The sequence below is a fragment of the Rhinoderma darwinii genome, chromosome 3 (genome assembly GCF_050947455.1).
Source record: "Rhinoderma darwinii isolate aRhiDar2 chromosome 3, aRhiDar2.hap1, whole genome shotgun sequence".
NCBI classification, from domain to species: Eukaryota; Metazoa; Chordata; class Amphibia; order Anura; family Rhinodermatidae; genus Rhinoderma; species Rhinoderma darwinii.
The window spans coordinates 4,243,935-4,260,017 of NC_134689.1; the positions used below are offsets into that span (position 1 = coordinate 4,243,935).

General features: G+C 48.4%; 2 protein-coding genes across 5 annotated transcripts in view; one reads left to right on the top strand and one right to left on the bottom strand.

Annotated features, from left to right (window-relative positions):
- The window catches only part of CACNA2D4 (calcium voltage-gated channel auxiliary subunit alpha2delta 4), a 163,690-nt gene extending 157,675 nt beyond the window's left edge, over positions 1–6,015 (top strand). For 2 of the 3 annotated variants that reach the window (XM_075855699.1, XM_075855700.1), the window contains 7 exons: positions 1,117–1,169; positions 1,692–1,747; positions 2,442–2,462; positions 2,860–2,977; positions 3,678–3,795; positions 5,160–5,237; positions 5,542–6,015. In XM_075855699.1, coding sequence (XP_075711814.1) covers positions 1,117–1,169; positions 1,692–1,747; positions 2,442–2,462; positions 2,860–2,977; positions 3,678–3,795; positions 5,160–5,237; positions 5,542–5,628 — 531 coding nt within the window. In that variant the 3' untranslated portion in view covers positions 5,629–6,015. The remainder of the gene's footprint in view (positions 1–1,116; positions 1,170–1,691; positions 1,748–2,441; positions 2,463–2,859; positions 2,978–3,677; positions 3,796–5,159; positions 5,238–5,541) is intronic. The other variant, XM_075855701.1, reaches the window with a different exon arrangement.
- Positions 6,016–10,459: 4,444 nt separating this feature from the next.
- ADIPOR2 (adiponectin receptor 2) overlaps positions 10,460–16,083 on the bottom strand; it is a 70,309-nt gene continuing 64,685 nt past the window's right edge. For both annotated transcript variants that reach the window (XM_075855705.1, XM_075855704.1), the window contains exons 3-8: positions 14,923–15,042; positions 13,903–14,074; positions 13,330–13,516; positions 12,947–13,134; positions 12,156–12,349; positions 10,460–11,583 (exon numbers count right to left, since the gene is read on the bottom strand). In XM_075855705.1, the coding sequence (XP_075711820.1) occupies positions 11,455–11,583; positions 12,156–12,349; positions 12,947–13,134; positions 13,330–13,516; positions 13,903–14,074; positions 14,923–15,042 (990 nt within the window). In that variant the 3' untranslated portion in view covers positions 10,460–11,454. The remainder of the gene's footprint in view (positions 11,584–12,155; positions 12,350–12,946; positions 13,135–13,329; positions 13,517–13,902; positions 14,075–14,922; positions 15,043–16,083) is intronic.

Genomic DNA, 16,083 nt, shown 5'->3' on the forward strand with positions numbered 1-16,083 from the left:
ACACATCACGTGTCACACACAGGACGGTCACACATCACGTGTCACACACAGGACGGTCACACATCACGTGTCACACACAGGACGGTCACACATCACGTGTCACACACAGGACGGTCACACATCACGTGTCACACACAGGACGGTCACACATTACGTGTCACACACAGGACGGTCACACATCACGTGTCACACACAGGACGGTCACACATCACGTGTCACACATCACGTGTCACACACAGGACGGTCACACATCACGTGTCACACATCACGTGTCACACACAGGACGGTCCTACATCACGTGTCACACACAGGACGGTCCTACATCACGTGTCACACACAGGACGGTCACACATCACGTGTCACACACAGGACGGTCACACATCACGTGTCACACACAGGACGGTCCTACATCACGTGTCACACACAGGACGGTCACACATCACGTGTCACACATCACGTGTCACACACAGGACGGTCACACATCACGTGTCACACACACACGACGGTCACACATCACGTGTCACACACACACGACGGTCACACATCACGTGTCACACACAGGACGGTCACACATCACGTGTCACACACAGGACGGTCACACATCACGTGTCACACACACACGACGGTCACACATCACGTGTCACACACAGGACGGTCACACATCACGTGTCACACACAGGACGGTCACACATCACGTGTCACACACAGGACGGTCACACATCACGTGTCACACACAGGACGGTCACACATCACGTGTCACACACAGGACGGTCATACATCACGTGTCACACATCACGTGTCACACACAGGACGGTCACACATCACGTGTCACACACAGGACGGTCACACATCACGTGTCACACACAGGACGGTCACACATCACGTGTCACACACAGGACGGTCACACATCACGTGTCACACACAGGACGGTCAAACATCACGTGTCACACACAGGACGGTCATAAATCACGTGTCACACATCACGTGTCACACACAGGACGGTCACACATCACGTGTCACACACAGGACGGTCACACATCACGTGTCACACACAGGACGGTCACACATCACGTGTCACACACAGGACGGTCATACATCACGTGTCTTCTCTTCCAGCCGCTGTTTGCATTGATCTCAGCCGCCCAGTGGCTGCTCAGTAACCTCGTCCTGTAAGTTCTGCTCATCCAGTATATTATCTCCTATATAATGTCCGGCTGATGAAGAGAAGACGTGTGTGTGTCAGTCAGTGTGGGGGTGTCAGTCAGTGTGGGGGTGTCAGTCAGTGTGGGGGTGTCAGTCAGTGTGGGGGTGTGTGTGTGTGTGTCAGGGGGTGTGTGTGTCAGGGTGGGTGTGTGTCAGGGTGTGTGTGTGTCAGGGTGGGTGTGTGTCAGGGTGGGTGTGTGTCAGGGTGTGTGTGTGTGTCAGGGTGGGTGTGTGTGTGTGTGTCAGGGTGTGTGTGTGTGTGTGTGTCAGGGTGTGTGTGTGTGTGTGTGTGTGTGTGTGTGTCAGGGTGTATGTCTGTCTTTCTGTCTGTCAGAGTCATGAAGAAGTGATCATGGGGGTCGGAGGTTTCAGCTCCTCATTGAAGAATTCCACATCCAGCCTCTCCCCACCCTAAAGTGGCTGATAACAGCGAGAAATAAACCACATCACGATCATGTGTCCACAACTGTCTCTTTCTCCACCTGCAGGTTCTTCCTGGAATTCAGCCTGTGTCCTCTCTGGTCCTCTGATAATACAGCAGAAGGTAGGAGGCCACGAGAGCCCACGTCTTCACTAGTCACATGGGAATATGGACACGTCCATGAGAATGTTTCCCAGCTCAGCAGTAGTATTGCCCGTTACACCCGCGTTGCGGTTCGGTGGCACCTGTCACTATGGCCAACATCACACCCCTACATGGACCTGTACCGCCCCAAATATCTTATAATATCCGGCATGGATGAGAACAATTCAGTAATTGTTATATAAAGTGACACTTGTCGGGTGCAGTAACATTTTTGGCCACAACCTTTTTGTTCCAGAAGCATGAATGCAATAGCGCCCCCACCTTCCAGGAGGTCTAATGGACTAAATATCAATGACTATTGAAGAAATCGCTCACAAAAGTCAGGGATATTCTATTTGATTCACAAACTCTGACATAGATACAATATGTGCGTCTCCAGAAAGTAGATGATAATATCCCGTTAATGGGGGAGGGGGAGTGATAACTTCTCTGGGCGATGCGGACATGTATTTGGGTTCTTGCTCGTGTGTGTGTATATATATATATATATATATATATATATATATATAATTTTGTGTATATTACTGCCGGGGTCCATGTCCTGTATCACCAGACTCATGATGTCCCTTTGTCTCATTTCTTTCATCCATCCTCCATTCATATGAAATCATTGATGTCTCCTCCATCATGTGACCTGTCATGTGACTTCCAGCAAAGTCCTTTTTCCACCACTGTAAGTAACAGAAGACCGGACGATCCCCTCCCCCGCCCAACTGACAAAGAAAGAGTTAACACATGATAAAGTTGTTTGACATGTGACCTTACAGCAAACCCCCCTGCCTGTCAATCACAACCTGCCCACCAACTGAAAGGGAAATAGACCACGCCCCATTAAAGCCAACCCCTGCTCAGGTCTATCATAACCACACCCATTCTTTTCTAAAGCCACTCCCCTGCTGTTCATCTTGTCCCTCCCCTGCGGATTCTTCTCCTGCCCCTCATATACATTGTATCATACAGACGCCCTCGTCCTCATTCCCCGGCTTCATTGATGAGAATTACAGATCGTTAATGGCGGCGGAGTCGTATGTTACATTTATTTTGTGAATCTGACCATTATCTGTCTTCAGCTCACAAGCACAAGAAGCAGGACATGCTGCAGCCGTGTGACACGGAGTACCCGGCCTTCATCCATGACACCTCCATCCGAGAGGCCAATGGGCTCATTGAGTGCGGTCACTGCCAAAAGTAAGTCCACCCCTCCCCCAATCCGCTCACGCGTCCTACGCTCTATTCCCAGACTTGTCATTGATTGGAAATTGTTCATATTGCAGCCAAAATAAATCCAAGTCCACGAGTCCTTTTATATCAGTTTCTGGGAAAGCTGGGTGACAACCAGTATGGCCGCCAGTACAGCTCTCATAGTTGTCGCTCAGCTTTTACGTTAGACCAGGCAGTCAAAAGGTGCGCCAAATGTATCCGTGGCACAAGTTATATGGTAAATTTGTAGACACTTCTTTCTCTTTTTTTATATCACCTTTTGGACCAAATTTTGGTGCTATTTTGGCGCGTGTCCACGCCACGCACCCTTTCCGGTCCCTTTTACTCTAAGCCACACCCCCTTGTCAAGCACGGCGCAAAAAAAAGTGTCTTAAACAGCTAAAAAATGTGGCGCACGGTGTGGGCGGAGAATTCTGGTGCGTTTTCAATAGAAAATCTGCCCCAAAATCTATTAAAAAGTCTCAGAACTTTTCATTATACGATTAACCCTTTGGACAATGTCTTGATGCAATTCTGTCTATGGCTTCTTTTCGAGGTTACACCTCCCTCTTGTGGCATTTGGTGGTACTGCATCATACAGACGAGATTGGAGATTTGTTGTCCTGTATGTACCGGACTCTTCGCTTTTCTCTCTCCGGTGACACTCGTTTCTCTGTTCACCCCGCAGGATGTTCGTCATGCAGCACGTGGCACGCAGTAACCTCCTCCTCCTGGTCAGCGACTCGCTGTGTGACTGCAGCGTCTTCCCCCAAGTCTCCTTACAAGCCAAAGAAGTTAAATATATCCTTATATTATCAGAAATTGAGATATAAGTATTGAGACCACTGAATGAGGATTAGAAATCCAAGTCCCAGCAGCTGCTTCTTTTATAACATGCTGGGAGTTATAGTTCCACAGCTTGCCAACCGTTGGATTAGGCTCTGTTCACATTAGCGTCACGGCTTCTGTTCGTATATGAGCTATGTCCCCTACGCTGGATACGTTTTTGAACGGATCCTGAAGAATCCCATTGATTTTAATGGTGTCTTTCGGGGTTTTTGTTTCTTTCTGCAATAATATCCCTGCAGCCTCGGGCTGGACGATCAGAGCCGATATCAAAATCACGATTAACTGAACATGTGACTTCGATTATGATTAATGAACAATTTTAGACCACACCCCTTTTGGCATGTTATGCCATTGAATTAATATAGATCCCGAGCCGACTGTATATAATATACCCCGACCCTGCCCCCGCACACTATAATGCCCCTATACAGCCCCAACAGTGCCAAATAAAATAATATATATACACTCACCTGACCCCATTCCAGCGATGAGGGGGGCGATCCCTCTGCTCCTCCGGTCTGTGCGGCTCGGCGCATGTTTTCAGATTCTGCTGCGCTCCTCATATACCGGCGTTTCAGGCATCCTATTGGTGCAGTGTCCTCAATGCCCGCCCCATTTACTTGTTTAGCCTCAATGCCCACAGGGAGCGGACAGTACCCGCCCTAATGATATAATACACAGATGATAGGGGTTAGATACAGGGATGATGGCGAGCTGGTATATACGGATAATGGGGATCCCTGTATATAACCCACATCATCCCTGTATATAACTCCCATCATCCGTCTATATATAATTGGGGCGGGCGCTGAGGCTAGATCTACCCTGTGGATCAATAAGATCACTGTATATGGCAGAAGTGTAGCCGACCCTGAAAATATGCAGTGAGCTGCTCACGGTTTAGCACAGGTGTGAGGCGGTGACGTCATCGCGCCCGTCTGCGCTGAACCGTGAGCGGCCATAGTTACAGTAGAATCCTATAGTAGAGCAGGGAACCATCCGCTCCCTGCTCCAGCATTCACTGTGTATCTGCTGCCTGAGGGAACAGATACAATTGAAACCGGATGAGAAATCAGAAATGCGCAAGATGACATCGATTATCGGCGCTGTATAATTATTTTTTTTCCCCCCGGATTAATTGCTCAGCTCTATTGCAGACTGCGCCATTCTTACCATAAAAAAACAAATCTGTAACCAGTTCCCATGAAAAGCATAAAACACTAATGTGAACAGAGCCTTATATGATCGTGTGTACGGGGGTTCATTCACTTTCCTGTAGACCATAAATAAGTCACAGAACCTTAACTCCCCCGCACATAACGCTTCTGTGAAGTGTGAGCGCATGAGATCCCAGAAACTCCGCCGCCGGCCACATTCCTGCCACGCCTTCCACCCGGAGGTAAGCGCCACGATCGCTGAACTGTAAATACATTGGATCAGAGCGGCGGGTTTTCTCGTACATTTATGACTTATATAGAACACACAGTAAATGTCTGACCGCTGGGATCGCCCACGAGAACAATCTCCCGATCCTCGTCGCCCTCCATTGTAGTCATCAGTCGAGGTCGCAGCCGTCAGACATTTATGGCGTATCCTATTTATTTCATGTGTGTCTATAGAGGAGAAACCCCTTTACTGCATATAATGGATTGGAGCCTTTAAAGGGGAGGGGCTGTGACAATCTTTAACTTCCTTCATTGCAGGAAAACTCCCATGACTGCGGGGGAGGGGCGGGACTGTCGGCCTCCATTTCGTTATTCCTTGCGGCTCTTGCGGTTTCTTTGCGGTGACCGATCCCACCAGAGACTGCAGAAAACATGGAGACATCGGGATCCTGTCAGAGGCTCAAGAACATGGACAAGGGAAGGATTATCTATGCAACATAGGCCGGGCCCCGGAGTCACGTGATGTCCCGCAGCGTTCTTATAGACGGTCACCCGCTGGAGGATCGGGAACCGCAGCGGATACTACAGATTATTCTGATCATTGAGAATATCCCCCATCATTAGATGACAGCGTGTCCCCTGCAAGGGGCGCTCTAGGCCGGAGCAGGATCACATCCGCAGAAGGAGCAGCATCTCCAGACCCTCTAATAATCAGCGGCTCCCGCTCGCCGCCTCCAACGCTCTTCTCCATAAGATTTTCTCCTTTCTATATTTCTATAATCTGGGACATTTCCAAGAAATAAATGATTTTTTTTTTTCCATTTGTCTAAATTTACTGGTAATTCTGAATAATTGTAACATTATTATTTGAAATTACAAAGATTCATTTAATTACCTTCATCTCTGCCGGAAACCAACTCTGGATTATCAGATCATGGAAAATCGCTGAAGACGCGGCAGAGAACAAGTTCTAGACTCCGATCCCGTCTGATCGCACATTTTGTTTTGGGTTCTTTTCAGTCAGGAAAATATAGAAACCTACAGAACGTCCCGGACCAGCCAATCATCCAGCACAGACGACGCTCCCTTAGTGCTGGATTAGAGGAATGTCACCATATATTATATTACAGAGTATGTGGACAGTTTAGATCTACACACATTACACTTCGACTTCGTTCACACGTAGCGATTTGCCAACCTCCCGCAATAACGTGTAGTCATGTGACCACTACAACCTGTGATTGGCTCCCGCAGCCACACGTCAACACCTCATTGCTGTAGACTGGGTGTAGGGATCAGAGGGACCAGGGACGCGTTGCCATGAGACCGCCGGGGGAGATGCGTATGTGTGTTTTCAGCTTAGTTTAAAAAAAAATCTAAATCTGGACTTGGGGATTTTGCTGCGGTTTTGCAGGTGTTTCGCAACAAAATCTGCACCGCTAGGATTTGTTTACAAATTTATTTTTCCTCATTGAATTCAATGGGAAAATGTAACAGCAGATCCGTACACTTTGCGCAGCAGAAATTGGCAAGTTGCAGTTTATAAATAACCGCGCTGCGGGTCAATATCTGCCTATAAAGTCGCTGCAGCTCGTGGATGAGAACGGTTAAGATTTTATCCGCTGCAGATTTTCTGCCCATTTCATTTGGTAGCCGTACAATCTGAGGACTAATCAATGCTGTACCAATGCAGGGACAGGTTTAATCCACCAGGTGGCAGCACTGCCTGACAATATAATACAGTACAAGGAGTCACCTGTAGAAATCTCTCCAGTAAAATTTATTGGAGTCTTGGAAACACTGGTGATATAATACAGGCCGGAGCAGGAGATCACGGAAGGATGTAAATGAGGGGGGTCCCGGGTCAGACTGTCAAATTGTATTACTTAAAGAGGCACAATACACACAACTTCTAGAGCTATAACCAATATAAAAAGCTGGGTAACATTATAGACTGGTATAGTCCACAGCTGCATCCAGAACTCTGCTAGTTGTTCCAGGAAACAGTCAGCAAGCTTGTCATCAGGCACCCCAATAACAGCTTAGATGCGCTCCTATAATGTAGCTTTTCCTACATCAGATGACCGTTCAGCACCAAATGCAATGAATATACTTCCAAGAATACAATTAACCAGCAAAACTCCATGCAGACACTAAACAAGCAGGCAATGCTGGGACATTTCAGTTCTGGAGTCAGCAGAATAGTGAGTACAGCTCTGGAGTATAATACAGGATGTAACTCAGGATCAATACAAGATATGTAATGTAATGTATATACACAGTGACTCCACCAGCAGAATAGTGAGTGCAGCTCTGGAGTATAATACAGGATGTAACTCAGGATCAGTACAGGATAAGTAATGTAATGTATGTACACAGTGACTCCACCAGCAGAATAGTGAGTGCAGCTCTGGAGTATACTTATCCTGTACTGATCCGGAGTTACATCCTGTATTATACTCCAGAGCTGCACTCACTATTCTGCTGGTGGAGTCACTGTGTACATACATTACTTATCCTGTACTGATCCTGAGTTATATCCTGTATTATACTCCAGAGCTGCACTCACTATTCTGCTGGTGGAGTCACTGTGTATATACATTACATTACTTATCCTGTATTGATCCTGAGTTACATCCTGTATTAATGTAATGTATGTACACAGTGACTCCACCAGCAGAATAGGGAGTGCAGCTCTGGAGTATAATACAGGATATAACTCAGGATCAGTACAGGATAAGTAATGTAATGTATGTACACAGTGACTCCACCAGCAGAATAGTGAGTGCAGCTCTGGAGTATAATACAGGATGTAACTCAGGATCAGTACAGGATAAGTAATGTAATGTATGTACACAGTGACTCCACCAGCAGAATAGTGAGTGCAGCTCTGGAGTATAATACAGGATGTAACTCAGGATCAGTACAGGATAAGTAATGTAATGTATGTACACAGTGACTCCACCAGCAGAATAGTGAGCGCAGCTCTGGAGTATAATACAGGATGTAACTCAGGATCAGTACAGGATAAGTATGTATGTGCAAAGTGACTATACGGTTTATGTAGATTAAAGGGTTCTCCACTTATTAGCACAATGAGGGGTTGGACCTGCAGTACCGCACATCGCAACCCATATGGACGTGACGCTGTGCCTGTGTAAACAAGAGGGCGCAGGGTCCCCTTGATTGTGCTGGTCAATGCATAGGCTATCAATGTTTAACCTACGGAATTAAAGTTTTTTTCAGGACAAGTTTAAAATGGGGTTCAGTGGTGCCATCCTGTTGGGGTGCATCGTGGCTGTGACCTCTATAAAAGGAGTCACAAGCTGGTTGTTTTGCAGCAACAACGTTTCCTATAGTTGGGTCAGTGTCAGGCAGAACATTTACAAAGTCTTCTAGAACGTTTTATTGGTTTGTCCATGTGCAGCACCATGTATGTAATTGATAGATCTGACCCAGGCATGTAGTACCAGTGGCCACCAGTAGAGGTCTCTGCTTTAAAAGAAATACAATTAGCAATTCCCTGATTCATCCAGCAGGTGGCAGCAATGCTAGGATTTTGTCTGCTGCAACCATACTTGATGGAATACGGGACGTGACAAGCAATCATGGTGGGACCTGCATCCGACTGAACCGAACCCGTTTGTATTACAAAACGACACCCCCCATGAGCGCTGATTACAGGGCCATCACTCCAGCAATTTGGGGGGCACCACAAATAGAAGCAGAAGAGCCCTGGGCCCAACAGACCAAAACATGTGACAGAACAGGACTCCACCCATCCTTAGGAGTGCCCTCTACCCACCAACTCCAGCGCCACCTAGAATGCAATAAATCAAAACCACGCCGGAGGCTGCCGTGACTTTAAATTGCTCTTTTATTTAACAGAAAATGAATAATACAGCGAGAATTCAGAATGAACCCCAAAGTCTCCGCTCACCCCCTGAATGTGCTTTGCTGCTTCTCACAGTAAACAATTATGAATATTAACAAGGCCACTAATTACGGAGTATAGAAGCAGGGAGTGAACTGGCCACGAGCAGTGATGACACATGGGTGAAGTCCGCTGCGCCCACCGCTCACACCAGGGAGGATACAATAAGGCCGCCAGGCAGCTCTGCCCATGAAAAGGGCTCCTAGGTGGGTTAAGTGTAACCATGGCAAGTACCCTCCTGGCCTGCGGGGGCAGCAACACATAGTTCACCCATCATAAAGGGAGGGCCTTTAAAAAGGGGAAAATAATATATATTTTTTAATTTAACTGGCACAAACTAGCGCTCCGGGACCAGCCATTTCTATAGAGTCAGAAACATTAAGAGGGGACAGAACCTTTTTGTACATAAATCACTCTGATCAGGTCAGCGATGAGGGGGAATTACAGGGAAAGTACAAAACCCACCGGGTCCATTCTAGGCCCTTCCTTCTCCGTTTTTACTTGAGCCTCCACGTCTCCTGTCCTGTAACGTGGCGCGGAAGAGTCCGCGGGCCGGCAGGGTCCAGTTTTTCCATTACACTTCTTCAGGGGTCATTTATTGCGCCAATCCTCAGCACCCCCTCCCCCGCCTCTTGTGGGCCCCTGTAGAGTGCAATGGACATTCCCACATACCCCAAAAAGTTCTAGGTGACGTCTTCCTACAAGAATCTCATGAACTGGGAACAGAAACCACACGCTGGAGAATTGTAAAGTCCACTCGATCGTCAATCTTCATCTGCGTGATCGGACCGCCACGTCTGCCCCTCGCGCCATTAATCACAAGTCTGTCGATATCCGTGTCTTCACCACGTAGGAGACCCGACCCGAGACCACGAATACCGAGCACAGAATCCCTGGAGATCTCACACCGCTGCTCGCCCGCCCGTCCTCCGCAGTAGAGGGGCCCAAAGTAGTTTTGTTTGGTGTTGCGGTTATCGGTCCTGAGATCATTACAAAGAAGTCCTGAATCCCAACCACAATTGCTGGAGTAGAACAAAAACACCCACATTTGTCACCACCCCCAAAAAAGTTTTTTAATTTTTTTTGCCTCCCCTGATACTTTTATCAATTCTCTAGAATTCTACAAAAAAAAATATTCCGGCATTAATCAATACAATCGTCACTATTTTTATATGGCGAGAGGCGGCCCCTGGTGGAGGGATGTGGTCACTGATCAGCACGGCCCACCCAAAAAAAAAAAAAAACCCATGATGGAATAGTTGCGTTGAATGTGGATTGTAAACACACCCAGCGTGAAGCAAATTTTTCGCAGTCTTTTTTTTATTATTTTGGGGGTTTTGTACGTTTTATTCCAGTACCGTTCATGCAGCGGCCCCTGGTGATTGACAGGTCAGCTGACACAGGGATTGCGATCATCATCATTACATTGTACAAATCCATAACAGTATCAAATCCTTCTCCTTATACATCAATATCCATATAACCCCCCCCCCCCCCAGCAGTGGGGGCGGGGGCAACAGTCCTGGGGCTCATTGGTTGAGTGCCCCCCTCTCACCCGCCGGGCTGCGATCTCCACCCGTGTGCAAACGAGTCCATGAACAGTGAATGGTACAAGTTACTTTTATACACAATAGAATTCTTTCACTGTATATTTTCGTCGTCCCCCGAATTTTTCAAAAAGTTCTATCATTTTTTTTTGTATTTGTTTTTTTTAAACAGAAGATTAGAAAGTTTTTTTTTTTCCCCTTTTCTTTTTTTCCTTTTTATTTACATCAAATCTTCACCGACTGCTGCTCGGATCTTCCCAGAAATGAGAGAATAATATCGTCGTCGCCACGGAAAATAAAAATGTAAATTTTTTTTTTCTCCCCATCCCCCGGATGTTACAGAAAAATTAAATAATTGTCATAAGATTCTATTCCAGAAGACGATAAAGGAAACAAACATCAAGCAATAGATTTTAAGCAGCGGGAGCTCCGCCCAGAGGGGTGGAGTCTCCGGCGTAGTGGGAGGGTTCAAGCAGTGATGAGAATTTAAACCCAAGTCAGTGCAGGAGAGACCATCGATCCCCCCTCCCCCTCAGAATGGAAAGGGTTAAAGATATGTGCCCGCTCCCCAGGAATAAATTAGACGTCATACACTTGGTATTTTGAGGTAAGATTGTTTAGGTTCCACAGTCAGTCTGGGACTCGTCTCTCCTCCGTCCCTCACATGGTGGTTCAGGAAGGTTTTATCCTCCCGGCCATCTTGTGCGGTGGTTGATCTTGTGCCGCGCTCCCTCCATGGCAGCCAGATCCTTACAGCACCTCCTGCGCCGCGCAGCCGCCGCCCACCGTGAAGCGGAATTCCTGCAGGTTGGAGACTCCGTGGAAATGGACGAAAGCTCCGGCCACGACGAAGATATGAAACAGCTGGTGAGAATGGAACTGAGAAGAGAAGGGAAATCAGGGCACGGCTACAACCACCAACCGGCACCGCCTGCCATCAGGCACCGCCCACCATCCGGAGCCGCCCACCATCCGGAGCCGCCCACCATCAGGCACCACCCACCATCCGGAGCCAACCACCATCCGGCACCGCCCACCATGCACCATCAGGCACCGCCCACCATCTGGCACCGCCGCCAACCACCATCCGGCACCGGTGATTTACTCGTCTCAAATTGTAACGTTCCTTATAACAGACACTGCGCCACTTTAGGCCATCATCCTCCGATAACCATCCAATCCAAGCTGCTATACAGTCGGAGGAGGTTGCTCTGTGATTGGATGGAGATGTCACACAGACCAACCCACTATGACATCATTCAATTATAGACCAAGACCTGATCCAGTCACAGACTAAGCTGCTCCACAGATGGTGGATGGTGATGTCATAGCCGGGGCAGCAGCTGTATCTGCAACTGGATGATGTCACTGACTAATCTTCTACCGATACTGATCACTTTAAAGACACATTCTTCTCCCCCCCCCCCCTATGGGAGACCCCTATTACTTACCCAGATGTCACACTTTCCAGGGAAGAATCGTTCGGGGATGCGGGCAGCGTACAGAGCGGCCCCTGTGATGTACAGCGAGGCCATGAGGAAGAGCCAGCCAACCTGCCCCATGGTAGCGGCTTTCAGGAACCCCTCCGAGATGACGAAGTGTAGGGTGGGGATAATTCCACTGAGACCCAGTCCTACAAATACACCTATGGGGTACAGAAGAAGTCGTCACATGACCCAGGAGACAAAAGCCATTAACATTTGTATACTTGACTGTACTTTAGGGGGTAACTCCCCTCCCCCCATTACTTTAGGTTACAACTCATTCATATAAAGCAACGTCTGCCGGACACCTTCCCAAAAACCACGTGCCACCCCCGCCAGGAGAGACAACCCTATTGGAGGGAGTCATGGAGAACGTCCTTATCCGCATCCACAGAAAGAAAGGAAGGAAGGAATGGACACCGCCGGGGGGGTGAGGCTTCATAAATAGTGACATCATCACAGCAGGGGACTATTAGATGTTGAGGTCACATGACGTGCGATCAATATGGATGGCAGTCCGACGTAAAAAAAAACTGAGAAACGGTGGGTTTTCAGCCTCTGGATTTCAACAAGACTGCTTGCGGTCAGTGAATAGAAACATCTTGAAAATGGTGAGTAATCGAAACAGTCCATTAGAAAGTGGCAGAACCTTTCATTATACAATGGACTGACATCACTGCAGTGATCCCCAATAATGAGCTCTTCTGAGGGGTACATCTGCAATCTAGCACCCAATCGCTCTGCATCTCGGCACTTACCCGCTCTCACACCGCGGTACTGAGGGGTGGCAAAGAGGTCCCACTGGGAGACGATGATGGCGGCTATGCCCAGAACACAGACGATGATCAGGTAGATGAAGCAGGGTTGTGGGTTGCAGTAGAAGGAGTAGTAGAGCCAGGGAACGAAGCTGCCCATGATGAGGAGTGCGATGCCGGAGTAATCCAACCTTCAAAAAGGAAGAGGAGAGAGTGAGAGGTGGAGAATAAATATGGCCGCCCCGTCATCATCATCATCATCATCAGTCGTACATTGGATTCACTACAACCAGGTTCAGATAAACGTGTAACGGAAGCCTCAATATCCGAGCGGATCGTCCGCGGCCATAACACGTGACACCTGAGAGCAATCGCTGGCTACTTACTTGGAGAAGACACGAGACACTCCCTCCGAATGGCAGTACACCGTGTGAAAGAGCCAGGAGAAGGACAGGCAGAGGATGGCGCCCAGGAAGAAGGCGCCGAACACAACCTTCTCCTGCACCGGGGCGATGAACGCCATGTTGGGCCGGAACATGTAGAAGATTCCCAGACAAATGAAGAAGACGCAGCCTGCAAGGAGAGAAACGCGTGAGCCTCGGGGGAACCGATACTTGGGGTTTAGTCCTTGGAGGTGGATTCCTGCAGCGCGCCAGGATGTAAGTCTGCGCCATGTCAAACCAATGCCAGATCGGATCTGAATAACTGATGGAGGTGGCACCGATGGGCACATCCTGGCTTATTCTATTCAAATTATAGACCTGGTTTGCCCACCCTGACTAAAGTTGGTCATAGGATTTAGATTGTGTGGCTCCCTCCCCCACTAGAGATAAGCAGCATCCTAGTTATCTGGTAACCGCTTATCCACATCCATAGACGACAGGACATATCTGGAAGGTAGAGGAGGAGGGCCGTGTTTTCTGTAGGGCACATGCCCACGTGGCATTAGTGAGGCTTACCTAGTAAGTGGGTCCAGATGTTGCCCGTCTCGGTGTGTATTCTAAAGATACTCTTGAAGCAAGCCCTGAAAGAAGGCATCGGCGGGCGGTGCCCGTGCAGCAGGTAATCGTTGTCCTTCAGCCAATCGGGAAGCACGTCGTGGGGAATGACACGCCACCGCCCCTCCCACACCTAGAAGACGGGGGGAGGAAGATGAAACATCCAGCAGTGAAGTCATGGACACCAAGCACTGGTCATCCTGATCTTCCTGGTGCATGTGGGAAATAAAGGAGGCAGATTTATAGGCCCGTCAGGGATTGTGGAAGGCGTACTGACGGCAGCGGTGGTGCGATCATTTAGTTTAGGATTCTGTTGGTCCGTTTACGGACTTGTGTGACATGAAAGCTAAATTATACACCTAAAATAGAGCGCGCTTCCCCTTTAAATGCTTCTATTTCCGGCAGCGATTTCCACTCCTAGAACGCAGATGACAGAGTCACAGACAACATGGTGTCTAAATACGTCTGACATCGCCATAAAGCTCCACGGACCACTTAGCTTTCTGTTTACATGTTCTCCGGAGCCGCCTCGCGGGACGGTGATGAGGATCTACGGCTGAATGGCGCAGCGCCAAATCAAAGAAATATGAAACTCTGCATTCAGGGCTCTGCACATTACCGGATCTACCGCTTCTAATTAGTCAATGCCATCTGGTTCTAGGAAAGCTGGGTGGCAATATGGACTCCATCAGTTTTCTCAGGGGCGGTGACTCCGCTTTCCCAGACTCCTGAAGACTAGTTGGTGATATCCCCAGCTTCAGTACAAACCAGGCAGGAGTCTGGGAAAGCTGGGTGACAGACCCCATATGTGAACTGTAGGGGTCATTCCCCGGCTTTCTCCAATGACTGCAGTATCGGAGCTCAGACTGAAGAGGAAGCAACTATGGGTCGGTGATTGTCCTGCCGGGCACGCCACATCCACATCCTTTACGGGATTATTTTCTGCAGTTCTTATTTTCACGGTAGAACATGGGGTCTTACCTTGCAGACAAATTCCTCTACTCTCTCCATAGCATGATGGGCCTGGAGGAGGGGAGCCATTCCCATAAAGCCTTCATCTTCCTGGGCCGGCTCCTCTACTTCGTCACTTTCCTCCGGTGTCTGCAAAATAAAACATAAAACGAAGGTGAGAAAAAAAAAAAAGAGCAAAGGACAGTGACCGGGGGAGGGGCTGGGCACTAAATGCAGGTCTCCTTGTGATGGACGGTTTGGGCAGCAATGACAGACCCACGTCCAATTTAGTAGTGGAGCGTTAAGAGGAGCGGCTGATATCAGTCATATATGATGTAATGTCTGATAACAGGCAACAATAGCTTACACTCACAAGCAAATAGAGGAAAAAAAATATGTGGGTGTACTGTCCCTTTAAATTTAATTAAAGGGACCCTACACTTCAGATGTTAAACCATTTCATTTTCAGATCATTCATGTAAATTATGAGAGGTCACTTACCCGGGGGGGGGCTCCAGGACCCCACAACACCAGATACTAATACTGCAGTCACCCAGCACATCAGCGGCTGTGACTACGAGGACTTCTCATCTGAACATTTATAGGTTGATATGAATTTGACAGATTGGAGTGCAGCTCACATGAGACCGCTGACTGCACCCCAATAATTGACTAAGAACTGGCGGCCTCGCTGTATGGGGCCCAGTGCTCCTCATGCCTTGGAGGTCCATGATCCAAATTCTGGAACACTTGGTCCCGGGATGTGGAGCCCCTCAGGCTACATGAGGGGGGGGGGGGGGGGACAGCAATACAGGACAAGCAGCCGTATCAGTTACTGACGGTGGTCTGTCTGTGAGTCCTATTAACCCCCCCCCCCCTCCATCTATAGGGAAACACGGCCGCACTTCCAGGAATTGCATTGCTCCCCCCGGATATGTACGGATCAGCCTGAGAACATCAAGCGGGACGGACGTCAATACAAACTGCGAGGTTCAGGAGGCCGGGGCCACGAGAAGCCAGAAAATGTCCATATCTACATAAACCGCAGGACGAGAGATCCACTCCACAAGGAATAAAGTGCTTCAATAAATCCTACTCCATCTACAAGTGCGACTAACGCAGGGAGAGGAGAAAAGCGCATGACATGTAACCACGAACCAAGGGCTGGAAGACGAAGGAAAATAACGTACC